This window comes from Narcine bancroftii, chromosome 11, assembly GCF_036971445.1.
Source record: "Narcine bancroftii isolate sNarBan1 chromosome 11, sNarBan1.hap1, whole genome shotgun sequence".
In the NCBI taxonomy this organism is placed as follows: domain Eukaryota; kingdom Metazoa; phylum Chordata; class Chondrichthyes; order Torpediniformes; family Narcinidae; genus Narcine; species Narcine bancroftii.
The window spans coordinates 7,969,398-7,993,859 of NC_091479.1; the positions used below are offsets into that span (position 1 = coordinate 7,969,398).

Sequence of the window (24,462 nt, forward strand, 5' to 3'; positions counted from 1 at the left end):
CTCCAACTTCCTACGTGATGCAACAAATTTGAAATTATATTTGTCTTCAGCTTGAACTTGTCCATCATAATCCCCAAACTTTTTTCAAGCAGCAAACCTTTTGAAAAAAATTGTTGTCCAGTGTTTTATATTTTGATTGATAGTAAGATAAAATTGTCACAGAACAATGTTACTCTGCCGTAGTACAGTATTTTTGTACAAACATTCACAAAGAAATTTGATCCAGTCACTCCCCATGGGTTAGCTGTCCAATTTAGCCCTTCAATGTCCTCCAGTTTTCTGTTGCAGTAAAATCTCGGATATCTCCTGCTCTGCCCTGAGGACATTTTGTAAAGGTCACGTTTGTGATAAAAGTTCAAAAGGTTTAAGCAGCCCTGGTGAATGAAATTTTGAGCTTCCTCGACCTACGAGTTCAGACAGCTGGAGATGGAAACAGTATTTAAAGTTGCCTGAGCATGGGGAGCAGAGCTAGTGTAGAGATGCTCTGTATCAGAAGTGAAGCTGTGAACAATAATGAAGCATAGTGTTCCCAGGTGCAGGAAGACCTGGCCAGAGGTGAGGCAAGGGCTGATAAATGACAAGTAATATTTGCCCTGCACCAGTCTCTGGCAATCGCTGTCTCCAACAAGCTGGACCTAAATAATTAATCTTGGTTTTCAAAGACATTGCATCTTCTACCGTCAATAGTCAAGGGTTGTCTCTCAGCAAAAACATAATGAGAGAAGACACATACATCTTGTTAAAAGAAAAACGATTCTCATAGTCTCAGCAGGCCCAAGTACAATGGAGGGCAAAACAGAGTTAATGATTCAGGTTTGTCATCTTCCATCAAAAGTCAGATCAGAGCGTGCACCTCCTGTGGAGACTTGACTTGCCCCAGAGTCTTTCCATTATCTTCAGGGCAGGAATTAAGTATGTGATGAAATACTCCCCACTTGCTTGGATAAGTGTAGCATGACCAGCATGCTAGAAAGTTGATTCCATCCAGGACAAAGCATCTTGTTTGATTGGCATCCTAGCTTTCATCTGGAGAATTCACCACCAAGTGCACTGTGGCTACAATATGTACCATCTATGGGATGCACTGAAGTAACTTAGCAAGGGGACCCCCCCCCCCCCCCCCCCAATTCCTAAACCTCCACCAGTCAGAAGAACAGCGTCAGCAGGAGGGTGAGAATGTCACCATCTCCAAGTTGCACAGTATCCATAGTATAGTAAAATTCCCGGTATCCGGCACCTACTGGGATTGCAGATGCTGGATATGTGAATTTTCCAGTTGCCTGAGGCACACTCTTATAATGCCTCACTTGCTTTAAGAATAAAAGAGTTTAAAAGACAGTGCAAAATGTAAAAAAAATTTTAAAAATCAGTATTGTAGCCCTTAAATATGTAAAATTAATTTTAATCAGGTAATTTCTGTAACTTACAAAATTTAAATTCAATCCCTGGTCACTGGCATTGTACAGTGTGTGCTAACCACTACATTAAACCGTGCCACCGTCATAAGTAACCCTTTTCCCAAGTTTATAGATAAAGCCTTACTAATATACTTAATAATATACTATTAAAGAGAAAGACTCTTACTAGAGAGGGATAGGGAGAACCTTTGAGAGAGTCGCCCCAGCAGTGAGCGGCGTCAGCCGGCTCTTCATCCTGGGTGCTGCCTTTTTATTCAAACAAAATTTTATTCAAACTGCTGATGCGGGCAGGACATGACTGGGGCGCTCCACTGGCTGAATGTTTGCTCCCAGGGAGTCAGAGAGCATTGACTTTTACAAATTTAAATTTTTATTTATTCTTAAAAAAATATTTATTTTCACAATTTTTTTTTGCCGTTTGCTTGGATACCTGGTTGCTTGAATTCCAGATACTAGGAATTTTACTGCAATACTCTCATCCCATGTGAGAAAAGAAAATTAGGTGCACAGAGAACTAGTTGCAGGACACGAGAGGTTGGTCAAGCTGAAATGATTGTTTCTTGAAGGTATTTTGAGTCGGTGTTCCCAATAAACTTTCATAATAAAGTTGGACGCATGTACAAATGTAACAGGTGCATTTTGTTCATTTCATCTCAAGGAGAAAAAGAGAAATGATCTTGCATTCATTTCCAGAGCTTTATATTTTCTTTGCTATATGCTTTATTTTTTTCAGATTTATAATCCAAGAACGCACTGTTCATGACATCACATACAATCCTGAGATTCTTTTTCCTGCAGGCGAGGCAGAATCACCACTTATTGGTAGTTTTTTTAAAAAAAAAACTCTCCTCGACGCACACATGTAAACAAGCTGTACAATAGAGAGAAAAAGAATCAATAAAGAGCAAAAGTAAGGGTCCTTAAATGAGTCTTTGATTGAGTTTCTAAATAAATACTCCTCAAGAAAAGATACATATACAAAAGAGAGAAATTTAAACAAGAAGGAACAAACTGTGCAATACAGAAAACAAAATATTCACTAATAAATAAAGTGCAAAAGTAAGGGTCCTTAAATGAGTCCCTGACTGAGTTTGTCGTTGAGGAGTCTGATGGTGGAGGGGGGAGCAGCTGTTCCTGAACCTGGGGGTGCGAGTCTTGTATCTCCGAGACCTCTTTCCTGATGGCAGCAGCGAGAACAGAGCCTGTGCTGGGTGGTGAGGATCCTTGATGGCTGCTGCTCCCCGACGGCAATTCCCGTAGATGTTCCGGGGGAAGGTTTTGCCCGTTGTGTCCTGGGCTGTGTCCACTACTATGGTCATAGCCAAGAGGGATATGAATGAATCAGCATAATGTGCTGGATCTTGTCAATTGCAGACCTTCAATTGTATCACAGTGAGTCCCTGGAGCTGATGCTGCAACGCTGGTTAAAGCTGGAGAAAGATTTCCGGATGAAGAGTGGACGGTATGACATCAGTAAAATTCCAGATATTTATGACTGCATCAAGTACGACGTGCAGCATAACAGCGCCTTGAAGCTTGAGGACACTCTGGAGCTCTTCAAGCTCTCCAAAGCCCTGGCTGATATCATTATTCCTCAGGTAGGAATTAATGGGATGATTTAGTGAATGTTCAACTGTTGGCCATTTATTGAGCTGAATGATTTCAGATGACTCTGACACTTCTTTTTCCTATTTCCGCATTCCTCTTCTGCATTTGAACCTCTTCCAGATTGACTTTTGTTTTGGAGAAATACAAAAAATACAAAATAAAACTGCAGACGCTGGAATCTTGAGCAAACAATAAGCTGCAGGAGGAGCTCAGCAGGTCAGACTGCATCCATGGTCCCAACCCGGAAGGTTAACTGACCATTTCTCACCCTCGGTGCTGCCCGACCTGCTGAGCCACTCCAGCAGTCAACGACTTTCTGTTTTATTTAGCACTGCTGACTGTAAAGTAACACTACTGGACAACAATTTTTTTTCCAAAAGGTTTCATTCCTGAAAAAAAAAGGATTTATGATAGACAACTTCAAGCTGAACTCAGATAATTTCAGATTTACTCTATCACGTAGGAAGTTGGTGAAACATGAAATGAACTTTTATTGAATTTAGCGTGTTTAATCACAACACGACGCTGACACGTTGCGTTAGTTCAACTGACCTAAAAATGTTTTGCCGCTGATTTTTGTTTGTACTCAGCATCTGATGCCTCTTGTCTCAGTGTCAAACAATAGTCGGCCGGCATTGATGGATTGCAGTTGCTCTGATACCACTTTTCCAGGGTTGCAAGGTCCTGGTGAAACCTTTCACCGTGTTTGTCACTGATGGCACCAAGATCAGCGGGGAAGAAGGCCAAGTGGGAATGCAGAAAATCAATGTTCAATGACACGTTGCAATTCATTGTTTTGTCTGCTTGAAGTTGACCTAACATTTAATTTAATTACTAAATATCCTGAAGATGGTGGCGCTGACGGAGCCGCTGTAGCGGCACCACTGCCGCTGATCCCGACCTGTGGGGAGCGGAGATGCTCACTCCCGCGGGGTCCAGCTGCCCAGTCGACTGCTGTTGGCTCCACACAGGCTCTGATCGGCCTTTTGAGGGAGCCAATTGTGGTTTCAGTCGAAATCTCGCAACCACAGGTCTGTGCCCAAGATGGCAGTGCCTATTAATCGGGAGCAACTACGAGGGGCTGCCGACTCCAGGGAAGCGGAGGGCTGGAGCAGGGCACCAGAGGACGGGAAGATCGCACACCGTCTGCGAGGGAGAAGCAGAGGAGATGACCTGCGGGGACGGTGACCACAGCGGCGGGTCAACGACGGGGCTCTGCGGCTGAGGGACCAGTGCATGCAGCGGGGCTGCTGGTGACGAGGTGAGGAAGGTGTGGGCTGCTGGAGACTGCTGTCAGGAGTCTCACGCCGGGGGCTGCGGACTGCTGCGGACTGGCTCGAACTGGCTGGAGGGGTAGCAGATATCGGAACTGGGATGCGAGGAGGTGCCGAGAAGTGCTGGAGCTGAATCTTCGGACACTCGGTGACTCTGGGGGGGGGGGCTCTGCTTCTCTCTCTCTGACTGTAAGGGGCACCGAGGCAATTCCTGCCGGTGGCGAATCTGTCTGCAAATGCAGCAGGCAAAAAGAAATTTCATGTAAATCGACACTGTTTTATTACAATGACAATAAATTGAATCTTAATAAAATTTTAATTTTGAAATTAAAATCACAAAAATTGGTTATGTCTAAAAAATGTACATGATTGGAAATTCTTTAAATGATTTTCGTGATCAGCAGCCCAAAATCTTTGGAGCTCAGTGTAATTTGTTGTCAAGGCCTGCAGTTGTTTACTGTTGTCTGGCTGAGCTGCAGTTCTGTCACGTTGTCATTAGATGGCACCAGTCGTGCAGAGATGCATGAAAACACTGCATTCTGATGTATTCTGTCTGCCTCCTGTGTTCTAATTCCAGGGCCCTGGCAGTCCTTGTAATTTAAATGTGTTTTCATCAGCCCAGAACCTTCTATGAGGTGAATTAATGCCAATGCAAGGCTGATTTGATGCACAGAAATAAAACCTGCTTTGAGGCATTTCTGCAACCTTGACGTCTACCTTTCATTCACAGGGAGGGAAGCACCTGAACCATTTAAAAAAAAATCGAATGACTCAATTCATTTGCTGGCAAAGAAAAGCCTTGAGCATTTATTGGAGAGGGGAATGGCCAGTCCATGCTGCTTGTACACTGTCCCCTGTACTATAAAGCAGGACAGAGAGAGAGAGAGAGAGCTTAGGAAGGAGCAGAGCAGATTTACAAGGATGATGAGAAACTGCAGAGAAAAAGCAGGTTGAAACTTATTTCCTAAAAGAGAGGATGCAGAGTTGATGTGTTTATCAGTGGGGAGACGTGTGCAGAGATGTTTTCTTCTGGGGGAATTTAAAACTGCAAGCAAACAATGAAGCTGAAAAGAATCAGCAAGTTTGGCGGCATCCATGGGTAGAAATGGTCAGGGGACGTTTGGAGTTGAGATGCTGCATTGAGACTAAAGTAGGAAGGGTTGCTATTAAGGGCCATTTCCTGATAGTGACAGTGCAGCACTCCTGAACACTTAATAAAAACATCCTCTCAAAGACCATAAGATATAGATATGCCTCTCGGCCCATCAAGTCTGCTCTGCCATTCCATCATGGGCATCTCTGTCCTAAGTGGATACCCTTCAATCCTGAAGTGGTGCTTTTTTGTCCTTGACTCCTTTACCATGAGAAGCAACTTAGCTACATCTAACTGTTCAGGCTTTTCAACATTTGAAATGTTTCTATGAGGTCCCCCCTCTTATTTTTATGAACTCCATGAGCTGCCAAACGTTCCTCATATGCTAATCCGTTCACTTCAGGAATCATTCTTGTAAATCTTCTCTGGACCCTCTCCAATGCCAGCACATCCTTTCTTAGATAAGGACTCCAAAACTGCACCCCATACTCCAAGTGAGGCCTTACAAAGCCTTGACATTATATCCCTGCTCTTGCATCCTATTCGTCTAGAAATGAAGGCCGGCATTGCATTCGCCTTCTTCACTCCACTGATACCTTTTCGGAATCCTGCTTGAGGACTCCCAAGTCCTTTTGAACCTCTGAATTTTGAATTTTGTCCCCATCCAAATAATAGCCTGCCCTTTTTATTTCTTCTACCAATGTGCATGACCGTGGACTTTCCAATGTTGTATTTCATTTGCCACTTTGTCAATTCTCCTAATCTAAGTCCCTCTGCAGCCTCTTTGTTTCCTCCTCACTCCCTGTCCCTCCACCGATTAAACTTGGCCACCAAGCTATTTATTCTGCAATCCAAATCATTAACATACAATGAAAAAAGAAGTTCTGTCACGTTGTCATTAGATGGCACCAGTCGTGCAGAGATGCTTGAAAACACTGCATTCTGATGTATTCTGTCTGCCTCCTGTGTTCTAATTCCAGGGCCCTGGCAGTCCTTGTAATTTAAATGTGTTTTCATCAGCCCAGAACCTTCTATGAGGTGAATGATTCCCAGCATCAACTTGGATTCGTATGAGTCCTTCGGAATAGTATCTGCAATGTAGTAATGCATTCCCAAGGTGATTTGTAGGGACACTAACATCAGGCAAAATTTGAGACTACAACACAAGGTGATAATGGAACGAATGACCAAAATTGTAAGTTAGAATGGTAAGTTTCAAAGAGTACCTGAAAGGAGCAAAGAATCATAAGGTAGAGAGATCATGGAGGAATTACAGAGTTTGGAGGCTTTGGAACCATTTTTTAGAACCTTTTGCGATAATTGAATTATAGTAAAACTAAATTAAAATAATTTTCTCTGGTCCCTCCTGCAGTTGGCTTTATTTACTGTTCCTTTTTTCCATGATTGTCATTTCCTTGTGTATTTCTCATGCATGAGAAGTGAGATAATAACTAATAAATAATCACTGAGGCTAATGCCACACACAACGGAGAGCTGCAGTTAAACTGTTGGTCTTTACACCTTTGGTCTTAACATGCCAACAGTTTTGGCACATTTCATTTTAAATCATCATGTTAAATGGGATGGAGCCTGCCTTATTGTCTGATCATAAATCTCTCTCCAAACATTTCCCCAATGGTGACGTTTCTCACTGTGGACAAAGCTTTAGTATTCAAGCTATGCGGGTGCTGTCTGCACGCACAGTCTGCTCTGCTTCAGAATTGCAATGGATATAAGTCTCCGATTATTTTTCATTCTAGGATGCTCCATTCTGTAGTTAACTGAACACTTGTTTCCAAATGTATTTTTACAGTGACACAAACTCATGGTTGCCACGACCGTGAGTTAGATGCTCTCATTAACCCTCTTTATATGCCGTAAAGTGTACTACATTATTTCTTTTGTTGGCCTTGACAGAATTCTCTGTCTGCCTTTCTCTTTCTCAATTTGCCTTTCTCTCTACTTGTCTCTCTTTTATATGTACATGAAAGATATTTCAGCTTTTGAGTGCGTTGGTAACAGTGTCAACCCAATAAATAGTGTAATCAGGGAATAGGAATTTGGTTTGCGGTCTGCTTTCCTGGCTTGTTGTTAATGTGCTTCTTTGCACAGTACACTAATTCCTTCTCTGTTTTCGCTGATGAGAGTTTGACATTCTCCATTGCAGAAGGCACAAATGCCAGTTTTCTGGGCATACCTTGCACTGGAATTTTTCAGTCTGGGATAGTTCAGGCAATCAAGTCTTCCATCTCTTATGGTCATATTAATTATTTGAAACAGAGAAAGTATTGCTGATTAATCGAGAGTAAACGTCTGTACAGTATTTCACCCGCTCCTCCCATCCCAAGTGCGAGTGTTCAGTTATTCCAGAGAGATGATGTCTCCAGGATGCCATTTTCAAACATGGTTGTGTTTCACAAATGAAATTTGTGGCTGAGTTTCATCCCGATGCCGAGTTTCATTCGTTTCAGAGGTTTTTTGGCAACAAGTCAGAGAGTGGTGGGAGTGTGGAATGAGCTGCCATTTGATGTGATGGATCCGGGCTCATTCATGTGTTTTATGAATAAATTGACATGGATGGGAGAGGCCTGGAGGGTTATGGAATGGGAGCAGGTCAGTGGGGACTATGGAGATGATGGTCGGCACAGACTAGAGGGGCTGAATGGCCTGTTTTCTGTGCTGTAGCTTGATCCTTTTTACTAGATTGCCATGTTGCAGCCATTCATTAGGTTTTCCTTTTGATAGGAATACGGTATCAATAAGGAAGAGAAGCTGGATATTGCCTATGGATATTGCCTTCCACTGATCAGAAAGATGCAGCTAGATTTACAAAGGACGCATGAAGACGAATCTGTCAACAAACTGCACCCACTGTAAGTCCACCACCTCTCACCGCACGAGCCTTGGCTGCTTTCTGAAAACTCGTACTTGATGAAGTTGGTGGCACTTTGTCTCTGGAGGGAAGAGATGCAAAATATTTCAAGTTTATAAGCATTTAATAAAAAAACACGATGGTAAAGAATTTTTAAAATATAATCTGAATCCATTATGTGAAACAGTGGGTGAAGTAGTTTCAATAATTAACTCTGGTTTAGTTGAAAGGGAAACAAACTTACTAGTGCTGGCCGAGAGGTGGGGAGTGGACTCATTGAGACTTACTTCAAAGAGGAGGCAAAAGCATGATATAGGCTGAATCTCTTTCCCCCAATCGTGATACGTGGTCCTGTGTAACTCTGGAAGCTAAATTGCATGGATTGAGGATTTACAGTTCCATCATTTCTATTTTTTATTTCATGGTAACAGACCCTTCCGGTCCACGAGCCCGTGCCGCCCAATTACACCCAATTGACCTAAAACCTTGGTGTGTTTTGAATGGTGGGAGGAAATCGTAGCCATCGGGGAAAACACATGCAGACACAGGGAGAACGTACAAACTCCTTACAGTCAATGCCAGTTTCAAGCCCCTGTCCCGATCGCTGGCGCTGTAACAGCATTGCGCTAGACGCTACGCTAACAGGATCACATTAAACAAAGAGTCTGATCTTCATTTTAGAGGAGGAGAGATGTAGAAGATCCAATACCATAAATTCAAGAAATACCAGGAGATACCACCCTCAGGATCCCAATCCTTTCAACATGATCTGGTCATTATTGGGTTCCTGCTTGTGGAAACTTGCATTTCGTACAATTCAACATATTATAAGTGCTCCATTGAGTGTAACTTGCCTGAGAAAGACACCATAGGAAAGCAAGTCTACTCTTGATTCCTTGGGCATAACATTGCTCTCTTGATTCTTTTTTGTCTTGTTGTTCAGCTATTCCAGAGGGGTGATGTCTCCAGGACGCCACGTCCGAACACGGTTGTATTTTACGAGTGAGAGCCATGTTCATTCTTTACTGAGCTTATTTCGTTATGGAGGTCTCCTGGGAGTAAGTAGCACCCGTCCCACCTTTTGTTCAAGAGTCCGTGCTCAACAAAAGTTAAAAGGAGAGAATGTCTTAATTAATTAACCTAACATTCCCAGCAGTCAGTGAGTACCTCAGTGCTCTCTTCCATCTCTCTTTTGTTGTCCGCACCCTTCCCCTTCTCCACGGCCACCTATTCAGTCTGTCACAGAATATTTTAGACACCTCATCTGAGTTAATAGACTTTTCTATCCGATTCTCAGGAGCTAAAGGATCAGCAGTGGAAAAGAGCTATGGACTATCTCGGAGCAGTCTCAGAACTGAACTACATGACTCAGATTGTTATCATGTTGTACGAAGATAATAATAAGGTACAGCCCATTGAAATACTCCCTTCTTCAGATGCAGCACTATGCATTTACAGTGCCGGAAGGTGGCCATTTGGCCCATTGAATTTTTGTCAGCATTGATCCAGTCAGACCAGTTTCCCAGCTTTATCCCCTGAAACTCTGCAAGTTAATTTTCCTCAAGGGCTTATCCAGATAAGATGAACAGTAGGAGTAAAGGAGGAGTGTGTGCCTGAAATGTGCTGCCAAGGGTATTGGTGAAAGCAGCCGTGATAGTTTAAGGCTTCTAGATGTATACATGCAGGAGATGAAGAGACATGAATCGTGTGCCGGCAGAGAAAATTTAGCTTTAATTTGGCATGGTATTCGGCGTAGACTTGGTGGGCCGAAGGGCCTGTTTATGTGGTCAAAACACTGCAACTTGCTGTCTGGTCTCCTTCACTGTTACAGCAAGGCCCAATTCAAACTGGAACAGCACCTCATTTGCCTCCTGGGCACGTTGCAGCCTTCGTCATGATATTGAATTCTCCAACTTTGGGCAAACTTGCACAGCACTCACCCTTTCTGTGCGTGTAGGCTGTTTCTGCCTTTCTTTACATAGTCTGGGTCTGATATTTCACAGCCTCACCATTGATGACAAATCACTCAGACAAAGCAACACTGTCTCTTTGCACCTATACTCATTAACCTATTTGCCCTACCAGAAACATTCCCTTTCTTCTGCTCATTGCTCCCCCCAACCTCTCTTACTGAAAACTAATATGATTTTTTTTTCCTTCCCCACTTCTAATCAAAGGCCCAGACTTGCAATGTTTCTCTTCCCACAGACACTGGGGACCTGCTGAGTGTCTCCAACATTGTCTGGTATTATTTTAGCTTTTCCATTCACCTATTTCCCCAACATGCCTCTCTGTTGCCTCTTCTCTATGGTTACGTTGTCTTCCTTAAGATGCTGGCTCCTTGAAAAAGCAGTTCAAAATACCATATATGCTGGCGTTTAAGGCAAGACGAAACTTAAAAATATCACCCCAAAACCAGGGCTCGTCTTATACGCTGAGCATAAAATCTGGACCTTGACAGTGCTCCACCGCGGCAAGTATACAAAGCGAACCTCGATAGCGAAGTCTCAGCACTCCCCCTCAGGGTCCATCTGTCTAGTCTGACTCCTGTCAGCTCTTTAAGCGGCCTGTTAAAGGAGCCAATGGTTGTTTATTTTTAAAATACACTAATAAAGTTTAAACTATTTTACTGGGTAATTTGCTTTTAAAGTAACACAACAGCATTACTCCACTAGTGACTGTTGAGTGCAAGATTTGCCAGAATTTCCACTTAAAATGTAAGTTTTAAGCTACACTCTTTTCAGTGAGTGGTGGGAGTGTGGAATGAGCTGCCATTTGCATTGTAAGTGGAAATTCTGGGGGTTGTTTTATACACCAACATATACAGTATTCCCTCCTCATTTGCATAATTTCCTAAGCTAGTCAATTTTTTTTTACACTGTATATCCAATTGCACCTACTAATGAATCTCCACTTTTTGTAGCATAATTTGAAGTAACAGGAATTCGCTCTTGTTTAAAAGCAATCCCACTGTCCCTAACCTGGCTCCATCTGCCCATCATCCCCGACTTTATTGGTTCCACCTATCACCTCCCAGCCCCTGTCTCTCATCTCTTTCTAGTATATTTATACTAGATTATCAGATCCTGGAACAGCTGCTACCCCTCCACCACTTTCTAGTATATTTATACTACATTATCAGATAATGCTCCCCCTCCACCACCAGACTCCTCAACAACAAACTCAACCAGAGACTCACTGAAGGACTTTTGCACTTCATTCATTTTTTTTCTCTCTCTGTATTGCAATCAATTTGTTGACAGTTGATGGTTTTTTAAAATTTGTTGACATGTTTGCAATGAGTACAGTTTTTTCACTGCCAATAAATGGTCATTCTACCTGACCCACAGCAGAAAGAATCTCAGGGTTGTGTGATGTCGTATATGTACTCAGACAATAAATCTGAACTTTGAACGATCTTCCTGCTATGTTCTCTGTCCTGATGCAGAATCTTGACTAGAATGACAATCAGGTGCTGCTTGACCCCAGAGTTTCCCCAATTTTTTTTTGCTCCAGATTCCAATATTTGACAGTCTCTTGTATTCTATTTTTAAGCCAAGTATCTGGCTTCAATATTCTTCTCCTTTGATCTTCAAACCCATAATTTTGAATGCTTATTCTTGACCTCTTAAAAAGAATCATCCTTTTTCTTCTGCTTTTCACATGACAGAACTCTGGAAATTGTCTGGTTCTTTTTCCCTAAATTGGCCCCCAATGCTTTAGAATCATAGAAAATTTATGATGCAATGAAAGGGCATTTGGCCCAACATATCCATAATAAAAACTACTTGGACTACCCAATCTTCCAGCTCTTCAAATATATATCCTATTTTTATTTTCTGCATCCTTCCTTGTGTGTGAACATAGATCATAACAGCACAGTATAGGCCCTTTGGCCCATGATGTTGTGCCAACCTACATAAACCTATTCAGCAAACTAAACCTTCCTGACCTCACACCATAACCCTCTTTTTCTTGCATCGGTGTGCCTATCTAAAAGTTCTTTAAATGTTCCAGCAAAATGTACTTGTCACAGCCCAGGACATTACAGACAAAGCTCTCCCAGTGTTGAGAAAATCTACATGTAAAGCTTCCTTCAGAGAACCTCAGCAATCATCAAGGATCCTCACCACCCAGCACATGCTCTGTTCTCGCTGCTGCCATCAGGAAAGAGGTGTCGGTGCCGCAAGACTCGCACCCCCAAGTTCAGGAACAGCTGCTCCCCCTTCACCATCAGACTTCTCTACATCAAACTCAATCAGGGACCCATTTATGGATTCTGCACATTATTTATTACTGAATATTTTCTATATTGGATGGTTTGTTTTCACTTCCTTCCTATAACCATATAACCATATAACAATTACAGCACGGAAACAGGCCAAATTGGACCTTCTAGTCCACACTGATCCAAGTACCCTCCTCTAATTCCACCCACCAGCACCCTGTCCATCCCCCTCCCATCCATATACTCATCCATCTCTTTCTTAAATGACAAAATTGACCCTGCCTCCACCACCTTTCCCGAAAGCCCATTCCACACAGTAACCACTCTCTGAGTAAAGAAGTTCCCCCTCATGGTACTCCTAAACCTTTGCCCGTCAACTCTCAACTCATGACCTCTTGTATCCATCTCTCCTACTCTCAGTGGGAAAAGCCTTTCCACATCAACTCTATCTATCCCTCTCATTATCTTAAACACCTCTATCAAATCCCCTCTCAGCCTTCTACGTTCCAAGGATTAAAGACCTAATTTGCTCAATCTCTCCTTGTATTCCAGATGCTGAAACCCATTTCTCTATTTTGTATACATATCTTTTCCTGAATACATTTTTTTTGCACTACCAGTAGGTAATAATTCTGCCTGGCCCGCAGGGAAAAGAATCTCAGGGTTGTCTGTGATGTCATGTTTGTACTGTACAATAAATCCCAACTTGGTACCAGCTTCCCCCAGCACCCCTGAAATGCATTCCAGGTCACAGCTAGGGCATAATTGATGTATTAAGGTTAAGCAAAACCAAGAACTTTTGTGTTTATTCAAAGCTTTACTAATATCACCACCTCTGCAACTGTAACTGATGCAATGTGGTTTTGCAATGTTCTGTTCTTTCTTACAGGACCCTTCTTCCGAAGAGCGATTTCATGTGGAGCTTCACTTCAGTCCAGGGGCTAAGGGATGTGATGAGGATGAAAATGCCCCCACGGGATCTGGCTTTCGTCCAGCCTCTGCTGAGGTAATTTACTGTCTGTCAACGTAACCCCTTTCTCAATGACAAAAAAAAATATATTCTCTTCTGCGCCGTCTTATTGTCCAAAATTATCTTAAAATTCTTTTGTCAGCTGCACCTCAATTCGGAGACTTCATGTTGCACGGTTGTGTGTTCCAGTCCTACCCCAGAGACTTTGGGCATGGTGTTTAACTTGCAGGAGAATGTTTCGGCCTCCTTTTGAGCCACCGTTGCTGGGATATGGCCTCAAGGGGGAGCTTTGGTTGCGAATCTGGTGAAATAGATTGGCAGAATTTGCAATTTAACAAATTGTTTTCATGAATTTGGACAATGCTGCTTGTATTGTTTTTGGCAGATGCTTTAATTTTTGTATTTCTTTTACAAGCCAGTGACTCTCTCTGTGACCTTTGAAAATAGTCAGACACAATAGCTTCATAGAGGGTCATTTTAAAAGCTCAAGTGCTATGTAGCACAGCTTTTGCAAACTATTATTTTCAAGCAAATTAAAATTTTATAAACATAATAAAATATATGTTCCATTACTGCTTTCTCTTATTCCTTTATTGCTTTTGTTTTGTAATGGTTAGGATTATATTAATCTGCACCATTTCAAAGGTGGGAAGGCTCAGGAGCTGAAATAAATTGTTCCCTGGACATACTCCAATTTTACCCAGATAAATGGATATAACAGCAGCTGTTGTGAAAGGGGAAGCATAAAGTAATCCAAAATGTAAAAGACCACCAACAGAGTGATGAAATTTCATTGCAGCAAGATCTTCATAGATGCAGAAAGCGATCATTTAGTCCATCTTGTTGTGTTTGCTCTAATTAGACCAACAGATCCATCCATCCATGCATTCACCCAACTGATTCCAGCGGTTGATGCACACATTTTTACCTCTTTGGCATTGACAGCTATTTTGAGAAGCAATGAAATTCTTTATTTATCATCTTGCTCTAGCCTCTCAACCTGTCATCATCGATAACATTTTTTTTGGAGTTGGTTGTAATAGAGGCTTTCTTCCCTCCGTAGAATGAAGGTGGCTCCAAGACCGATCAGGGCAGCATGGAAGATCTTTCAGAGAACCGAGGGAACGATGACGTGGATGGATTTCTTCCAGCCTTACCTCAGCCAACTGAGTCCTTTCTCAGCCACAGGAAGTCTGTCCTGACCAAGACGCGGAAGATGGGCTCCATGGAAGTAAGTATTCCCAGTAGATGTCGACATGCACTGTTTTGAAATATTTCTCCGTTTCTCACCCCTCGTTATCCTGAGCAGGCAGCGTAGCGAAACTCTACCAGTTCTGAAGGCTGGAATTGTGTGCAGGACAGATTGAGATGAAAGGTTTCTTCTGCAACATAATTTCTCTATCCCTTCATGTCCTAGACTTACGTTGATGATCTCATGAACATTTCCATGATGATCAAAAGAGAGCAAGACCAATTTTTGCTTAATGTTAAACCACAAATAATCTTATAAATAGAAATGCAGACTGTTGAATGATTTACACACTAAGATTTTCAATTGGAGTTTATTTTGAAATTTTTATGTAGCTCTTGTAATTTATTCTTTTTAATAACTATAATTCCATCATAAACATTTGACATCTGAAGAAGTTTGCAGCTGCTTTTTAAAAATGCTCATCCTCGATCTTTAAATCCCTACAGGGCCAAACCCTGTTCTTTCTCTGTAATCTCCTCCAGTCCGACAGCTCACTGTGATCTTTCTGCTCATATTTTGGTCTCTGATCATCCCCTCTGCTATTGTCAGCTGGGTCAGGCTGCCAAGCACCCAGGCAGCAGAGTTCCCTTCCTAAACTTCTTTGTCTCTCTCTTTTTTCCAAGATGCTATTTCTCTCTAGCTAAGCATTTGACCCAAGTTTCATCAAACATCTTCATATGTGGCTCTGTAAATACGTTTGTTATTCTGTGAAGTGCTTGGAACTATATTAGTGTAATTTAATAAAAGAAGCTGAACTTTAATTATTCCAACAAATATTAGTTAACAAATGTTTTTGAGGAATATATTGATTCTGCTGGATATTGCTTCAGGATTGCAGGTTGTCCCTGACTTGCAACCATCCGGCATACGACTGAAAATTAAACAATAAATTTAAAAAAAAAATAAAAGTTAGGTGGTTTATGTTTATTTGATGAACTCTCAGAGGGACACAGGGCATGGAAGAGCCAAAATGTGTCTACTTAACTTGTTAGTCCGTGTCCTGGAGTCCATAGACTAGGCGCAGCCATCTTGATTCTTGTGTGCGTGCACAAGTCTTCGGTTGGTGCATGCGGGGTGGGTTTGCATATTGGAGTTTGGTTTGCACCTGCTTGAGAATTATGGGCAAGAATTCAATATCGTCAGGGCACTTAACTCTTGCTTAAGTGCCAACCAAACTCCAATATGTGAATCCACTGTGCATGCGCCAACTGAACGGCAATACGCAAACTTACCACGCATGCACCAACCAAAGACTTGCGCAAGCACACAGGAATCAAGATGGCCACTCCCACTCTTTGGACCCCAGGCGCTGACCAACAAGGTAAGTACCCACATTTTGGCTCTTGCATGCCCTGTATCCCTGTGGTAGTTTGCTTTAAGACTTTGGTACTCCACGCAAACGGGCAAAATTCCAACTTGTGTCCATTTTGAGATCCTCAAAATTGTGTCTCAATTATGGTTGTAAGTCTATACCATTTGACTTAGGCTTCCTGAATCAGAATGTAAAATTGTCTTATTTCAATTGAAAATTTTGCATTCCAGAAATCTATTTAATATTTTTCTTAGAGAATCAAGTATCACATGGATGTTGGCAGTTGAGAGGCTGTTTCCAATGTTATTGACTTGGTTTTTAACAGATAAACTCAGTTTTTATTGGAATTGAGACTTGGTTTTTAACAGATAAACTCAGTTTTTATTGGAATTGTAGCGTCTGCACACATTCATGTTTCACTCCAAACTCTGTTAATACTTGCCTTCTCCAAGATTTAAATGTGCCTTTTGTTTTTTTTTTGGATCTGCATGAGATTAGCAAGGCCAGCCATCCTAATTGCTCTGGAAAGTGATAGTGAATCACCTTCTGAACCACAATGCTCCTTGCGTTGAAGATGCTCACACAATAAAGAGCTTTGGCTCAAAACGTTGACCATTCTTTTTCTCTCACTGATGTTGCTTGATCTGCTGAGCCCTTCCAGCAAAGTTTGAATAGCCTGGCTAAAATTGCCTGCTCTTATTTGGGATCTGCTTTCAGAAATTTGGACAGATGTGTAGAGATTAGCAGCCTGACCCAACAACTAAAAGTCATGAAGAGGCCTGGAGAAAATTGCATGAGAGAGCTGGAGCTGCTGGAGAACTGCGGGTGAAAAGTTTTGCCCACTGAAAGACTGATGAGCCAGATAATCAGTGCTGGCCAAGGTGCCAGAGAGGCCAAGAGATCCCATAACTTTCTGCTCTTCGACTCTTGGTTTGAAAGGGCACCAGTTAAATGAATTTTGGTCTGCATTGTGAAGTCAATGCAAGTCGGAAGATTGGAATCTGAAAGGGATCATTTAAAAGGATACACAGACCCTGCCAGTCTTCAGTCTTTATTCTGACACCTTCCTGTTCTTTGCTCTTACCTTGAAGGGCTCATGCCCCAAACATCAGTAATAGATCTTTACCTCCTATGGATGCTTCGATTCTGCCTGAGTTCCTCCAACATTTACTGTGCGTTTCTAAAGAAATGTTGAGCATGGTAATGAGTTCTGTTTAAACCACAGAGAGGTCAAAGGGATGCAAAGTTCAACTTGATTTAAAAAAAAGGGTGTTTGCAGGCTGGGGCACTCCCAAGCTCTGGTTACCTTGGTGAGAAGTTGGAGGAAGGGGAGGCTCTTTGTCAGTTCACTTTATTTAGTTATGTGGAATGTTATGGCAATGTAATTGAGACAAAGTGGGAATGGCATTTCAAGGTGAGGTTGCACTCTAGATGTGATAGAGTGGCTCCGGCTCAGAACATCAGTTATACATCTTACCTCCTGTGTGTTACCAGCTGAGTTCCTCCAGTATTTCTGTGCTTTTAATTGGATTGTGAATCAGTAGTACTGCGGAAATCCTGCGTCTTGGGATGCAGGGAGCTATTTTGGATTGGCTGGAGTTCTCCAGTTTAAATGCTGCATCTTTTTCCCTGTCTGAGGGGGCATTGGCCGTGACTGTGCCCCATGTTGTTTACAGTAGTCCACTGACAGCAAACCAGATCTTCTCAGATCAGCCAGTTATTGAGAGTCCTGAAGTTTGCCGTTTTATGTTAAAACATTTTTTCTTTTTCTTGCTAGGTACTGTCAGAAAGTTCCCCCAAGTACAGTGGATACCGGCTTCTGATTCCGCCATATTCCAGGCAGATGTCTGACGTGAAGCAGAGCGGACTAGGTAAGAGATCTTGAGGTGCTGAAGCTTGTAGAATGATAGAGTTGCTTCTTGGTCTTACTATCCCCATGGCACAGTAACTGCTTGTGAACGGGATCCAGGACTACCTTCTCAGCACTTGTTATAAAGGATCCTTTCAACCAAACTTCGTTGGAGGGACGTTTCCTCAGGCATTGAGGTTCCTTGAGGAGCTGTTCCTGATTGCAGTCTGCTATAAAAATTGTACATGGATTGGATTTGAAGAACTGTGGGACTATGGGAGTGGTGGGATTTACCTGGCTAGTTCTTGTTGGACAGCTTGGATGGCCCCCTCAGTTGTAAATTTTCCATAATCTATTTCTATGCTACATGGACAGTTTTGGAGAGAGGGAGAAGCACGCATTTCAAATAAGGAAGAATGTAAAGAACGAGTTAGCGGAGGTTATATGCTGGTCTTCAGCCTCTTGTGCCCTGTAGGAATCATGTCAAGGCCACTGCAAGCATAGGGATAAGACGTACTAAGATAGGATCTCAGGGAGAGAAGAATAACACAGCTTTCATTAGAACAAGATTAAAAGAAAGCTTGGTACAAATGGCCATATTTTGCAAGATAATTAGTGAAGTTTGCCAGTGGTACTGATTTAATAAGCGGAATGGGAGAGATTTGAAAGACCAGTGAGGTTAGGAAAATGTTAATGAATGGCCCTGAACAGGCAGAGAGTGTGGAGAATTTCCACTCTTCAAAGGAATTGGAAGCTCTTTCGTGGAGCAGACAGAGACTGGGCTCCTTCTGCGCCCAAAACGCTGAACTTTCCAGGCATTTAAAGGCAATTAGAAACCCAGGTCTGCATTGCTCTTCAGGATAGCACTTCTGCTCACTAAATATCAGGAATTAGAAGTCTGGGTTTTTTTTCTCACTTTAGGAGTAAGTGTGGAAATTTGGCTGTAAATCAGTTAAGCCTTTCTGGTTTGCAAAATCACAAAATAAAGGAGCAGAAGTAGGCCAATCATCTCATTGAGTCTGCTCCTAGCAAAGGTAGCTTATACTAAACAACTGGATGTTATTTCATACTTGGTGACTCTGGGGAACTCTCTTTTGCTTCTCTTTTTCTGACTGTAAGGGCTGCAAATATCTTATGGCAGACTAAAGGCATTTTTCTATAATATTACATTTCTGTTTTATTACATGACAATAAATAATGTCTGATCTGATACTGTTGCAGATGGAGCAAGTGGGATAGGGAGCGCTCTCAGGTTGAGGTGAACACCATCATTCTTGCCGCATTGTTAGCTTCCATCTAATAGCTGTCCTGGCCTGGCACTGCTTGATGCAACAAGGAGATGCCAGAAACAACAAATGTCTTACTAGCCCTCCTTTTGACGAATACAAATTAAAGAGGGGGTGAAATATGCTGTATTGCTTGGCATATAATGTGCACACTGTATTGTTGGACCAGGAAGGGATTGCTAGTGTCTTTTTAGATCCTTTTGACTGAACTTCCATTTAACAAAAGGCATGCATCCTTTAGTGTTATGGAGAACGTGAACTGATTTTGAGCTTTTCAGTGAGGAAGGAATGGCGCTGAGAACAAAATGCTTCCTATTTTCATCTGCTTCTGCATTGGGGCCTTGATTTGAATGCCTATTGCTCCTGGTAGAAAATGGACATCAGCCTTGTAAATAAGTGCAAATTAACAGTGCCTTGTTTTAAATATTTTGGCTGAAAAGCCCCCTCAGTGCTGCAAGAGTGCATCATTACAATGTTAACCCTGAATCACATGAGAAAAAAGGAGATGCTTGCATAACCTTAGGACATCTGAACCATTTTACACCAATGAACTTTATAGAACTGTAGAACATTACAGAGCAGAAACAGGCCCTTCTCGTCTGTGCCGAACTATTTTTGCCTAGTCCCACTGACCTGCACCCAGTCCATCGACCTCCATAACCCTCCCATACATGTCCAAATTCTTCTTAAATATGTTAATTGCTTTTAATTAAATTGTTTTTTTTTTAATTAAAAATAAATTGGTACATTAAATTTAGTTAAAATTGAACCCACATTCACCACTTCAGGTGAACTCTGCATAGAAAATGCTGTCATTTTTTTCCCAGCGCCACCTCTCACAAGCAACATCATCGATAATGACGATTTTAGTGATGGTCTTGGCAATAGTGATTGAAGGATAGAGATTGGCAAGAACACAAATGATGGGTGAGGGTGACAGAAGATGAGAGGCTTTGGGCTGGAACTTGTGGTCCATTTCAACCCCAGTGGTGGAATTGGGGCAATGTGGACCATGGCAATGGAGGAACGTCAATGGGGAGAGGTTCACCTTTGGTCACTAGAGCTCAGTGAGTGCGAGGATCAGCCATCAGTCAGTTCACTTAGACATCTGATTCGAAAGTCTTACATGCAATAAAATTTGGACCTCCTAGTCATTGTTCTCAAGCACATTTAGCGCTGACAATCAAAATCAATATATGTCCTTTAGTTACTGGAGGATTGTTAGGCTGAAGGAGGTTACACACACGCATGCCACAATGGCTTTGGATTTGCAAGGAGGAATTTCTCGAGGTCATCGTCTGTTAGGATCACAACGCTGTGTCGGTGATGTTCAGCTGAGTGCTGGATCAATGCAGATCGACGTCACCGCCCCTTTGAAAGATCATCAGGAATTCTGTGAGATCTGTTTGCCTTGTTGTTTGACCCAGTCAAGTTCGTTGTCACCTGATTGTGCAGGTAGAACCCAACAAAACACGCAGTCACACAACCAGACAGAATATAGACAAACATGTGCAGGATAATATTTCATCCTATACAAATACAAATTCATCTCTGTGGACATTCTCACTGTCCAACTCAGTCATCCAAATAGATACAGTAAAACTCCTGGTATCTGACACACATGGGCATTGTTAGATGCCGGATAAGTGAATTTGCCGATTGCGTGAAGCTGCGTGATCGGTAAACTAACAGTGAGAAGCGCCAATTTTAAACAAGTATTTTTTACCTATTTGCTGCGATTTTTTTTTTTTGCCAGTTGCGGATAATGGGTTTTACTGTACAAGGAGCCGTCTGGAAATCTGCTTTTCACATTCATGTGCTGCCCTAGGCATGGTTGTGCCGTCCCGGGCAGTCATGTGAGGGTTCAGATTGGCAAACTGTCTGTGAATGTTTTTTTTCCATCTCTTTTTATTTTCCAATGAGAGGTCTTTTTCTTTCCTGTAGTTACAACAAAACTTTGAAAGAAAATTCAGAGCACTGCCAAACCTCTCACTCGGCGTGCAGCTGCCAAAATGGAATGCAAGGCCTTGTTTAAATTTTGGCATTGATGCTGTATCCTTCAGGGAATTTAAGCTCCAAAGTGAATGGCATGATAGAAGAGAAGTATTGTGGAGTGCTCTCGGCTCTTTATTCTTGTTGAAACATCGCTGGCAGTGGGTAGAGGCCAGGGTCTTTTTGGACTTGTTCTCAGAACAGCAATCAGTGGTCAAAAATTTTGTGCCTGCGATGGCTCAGTTGGTAAAAAGCTCTCCCTGTGTAATACATGAGAGCATCAGTTCAAAAAAAAACAATCAGGCACACTTCAGCAATTCACAGGGTTGGTATGGTCCAGATTTCTGAAAAAGGCGACCGATAAGAACAAGTTCTATATTTGTAGATATTTCCATTTCTCTGTACTCTGCATGCAAGTCGAGACCTTGAGTGTCAATTAACCATTTGACACAGAAGAACATTGTTTCTGCCAGGGCCAATCTCAGTGATTCCACTCAATGCCCATTTCTAATGAATATTACTGCGTAAGTGACCTGGAGCTGCATCTCTGGCTGCCATTTACAGTGCACCGTACAGACTTTGGATAAGCTGCCTTAGCTCCATCTAGTAGTTTATCTTAAGACCTGTCTGTTTTTTAACAATCTGAGCAATTTTAGATGGTTCATATTCTACCGTTGCATATCTTGAAGTACATGCTTTGTTGCGTTATGTTTTTGCTATAAGTGAAGAAAGGTTTAATCCTTGGTCAACTAGTTCAGCCCAATTATTTAATGGAGGAGAATCCTCCACAGCACCCCATTAGTCCGTATCCGTACATTTGTAATAGCCAAGAACAAGATTGGTAAAATAAAGGAAATATGCACGCTGATATTTTTGGTTGAATGTTGAATCACTCTTGCCATTTCGAATCTTGATTTTATTTTATTTTTGTTGTGTTTCAGTTCACTCTGGTTAAAGAAATCTCCAAAATGTCACAATATTAGAAATGCTGAAAACGAACTTGTGAACACATATTTTAAAATTGGAGCAATGGTTTGGGAGATTTTCTTTGATCCAATGCTATTAATAAAAATGAAAACATTCAAAGTAAAATCAATTTTCATTTTGGCATTGCATAACAATCTGGTATATGCTTAGTGGATTTCTTTAGAAGAGGGGATAATCCACAATCATGTTCTTATTTCTTCTTGTGATGAATAAAATTGTGTTTTAAATGTTTTGTCTGTGTTCTTTTACCCTCTCTTTCTTTACTGGGACGCTGTTCAGCGGTTCATTGCTTTCTCTGAGGCTTCAACCCAATGATATTTTTCAGTTGTGAACCAGACTGGTGAATTTAGAAGGTCCATCAAATAGCTTGTTAAACTTCTCTGTTCAGGAGGGGACTCTTATGAGGCTGTTGAGAAGAAAACAAATGGAACTTTATTTGCTTTAAAGGTTGAGAATCTTCAGATATTGTGGGTGGGATATGCATTGCACTGACCAACCACACTTCATCCCACTTCCAAGAAGTGGAGGAGCTTCTCAGTCAAGCTCTTTAATGGAATGAGTATTTCATTAGTACCTATCAAGATATTTAATTCTGCTTACTTAGACACTGAGATTGACAGTTTTTGTTTGGGTTGTTGGATGGTAAAGGCCAGGGTTAAATGGCTATGATGTGATTGGTGGAGCCAGTCCAAATGGCTGGCTTCCTGCTAGAGGGCCAAGATTCTGGTGAAACGGTGCATGCTGACGCCGTGTCCTGACTGTAGTTCCACACCTGAGCACCAGTGGTCATGGGTGCAGTTGGAAACTTTTGTCTTCAGATACCTCAATGGTCATGAAATTTATTTCAATTTTAATTGTAGTTTTAATGCATTTCCTACCTTGTGTTGAAAATCTGAAGAGTTTCTAAATGTTATTTGCAAAATTTATCTCCTGTCTGTCCTTTACTGGATGTATGTTTAGTCCAACTTACAAATGCATGTTGCATGAGGAATTGTTACTAAGCCTTTTTTTTCCTTTTGACCTAACACCTAACCATCTTGTGCAGGTTCCCAGTGTGCTGGTTTGTTCAGTACCACAGTACTTGGTGGCTCTTCTAGTGCCCCCAACCTCCAAGACTACGCCCGCTCGCACCGCAGGAAAAGTGGCTCCAGTTACTTTTCTCTGAAGGATGGTAGGTTTTCAATTTGCTGCTTCATCAATGTCGGAAGAGATCTAAATACTGTCATCATAGAGCTCATTTCATGCAAACCATTTCAGTAAGAATTTTTCCTATTGCGGGGCAGTATGGGGGTGGGATTATGAGGGAATGATTTCTTTAAAAAATCTTGAAGTTTCATTCAAAACCACTAACTCCTGTCTAATTGTGATGCAAGTTGTGCAGTGTTAATAATTGGAACAGTTTGTTCTCATTCTGCCAAGTCTCTCTGTCTCTCACTTTAACAGAGCTGCTCCAAGTTAATTGTATTTGAGTGATGTGGTTTTGTGGAACTCAGTCCATCCATTTTCCTTACCTGTTATTTTTATGAAGCTCTGACTCAAAAGCATCTCCAGTAAAGTGGTAGACAGTGGGATCTGACAGAACCCGAACAAGCTATCATACTGTGATATCACACAAGGTGCTTCCCAAAGGTGTCCTTCCAGAGTCAATAGAGAAGATGCCTTTAGGACGAATGAGTTAGGACATTCTAATAAATTATTCACAGTAGTTTGTGTGTTACCTTATCTCTAATTATACTTCTGTCAGGGAAAATATCGTAAATGTTGTGGTTATTGTACTATTAGTTTTCACCACATAATATTACTCAATTCATGTAACTAGTTTTGATGAGGAGAAATGTGGCAAACCTAGAATTCTTTAGTTAGTTGACTCTATACCAACTAGAAACAGGATTTATTGGTCTGTGATCAGGAGGCAAGTTCAGCACAATGTTATCACGAGTTTAGATGTTCTCAGTGGAGTATCAGGAATACTGCAAGATTCCATCATTCTACTGCTGTTGTTCAGCATCTACTGTGTGGATTGGATGCAGATCTAAATTGCTGTCCTTGGTGTGAACACCCAGACTAATGCTCGACAACTGGCCAATTGCTTGCACTACCTTTTCATACATTCGTGACATTACATACAATCCTGAAATACTTTTTAATGCAGGCAAGGCAGAATTACAACTTAATGGTAGTGCAAAAGAAACTGTACTCAGCAAATAAAGAAATGTAAACAAACTGAGAGGAAAAAAAATCAATAAAGTGCAAAAGTAAGGCTAATGAGTCCCAAATTGATTTTGTTGTTGAGGAGTCTGATGGTGAAGGGGTAGTAGCTG

The 24,462-nt window shown here is 41.7% G+C and overlaps 1 protein-coding gene across 15 annotated transcripts in view; it reads left to right on the forward strand.

Moving 5' to 3' along the window:
• Window positions 1-24,462, forward strand: part of ppip5k1a (diphosphoinositol pentakisphosphate kinase 1a) — a 184,893-nt gene that overhangs the window by 130,698 nt on the left and 29,733 nt on the right. For 13 of the 15 annotated variants that reach the window (XM_069902475.1, XM_069902482.1, XM_069902469.1 and 10 more), the window contains 8 exons: window positions 2,793-3,016; window positions 8,139-8,266; window positions 9,209-9,323; window positions 9,563-9,670; window positions 13,383-13,499; window positions 14,527-14,694; window positions 17,805-17,898; window positions 23,187-23,312. In XM_069902475.1, the coding sequence (XP_069758576.1) occupies window positions 2,793-3,016; window positions 8,139-8,266; window positions 9,209-9,323; window positions 9,563-9,670; window positions 13,383-13,499; window positions 14,527-14,694; window positions 17,805-17,898; window positions 23,187-23,312 (1,080 nt within the window). The remainder of the gene's footprint in view (window positions 1-2,792; window positions 3,017-8,138; window positions 8,267-9,208; window positions 9,324-9,562; window positions 9,671-13,382; window positions 13,500-14,526; window positions 14,695-17,804; window positions 17,899-23,186; window positions 23,313-24,462) is intronic. The other 2 variants (XM_069902480.1, XM_069902481.1) reach the window with 1 other exon arrangement.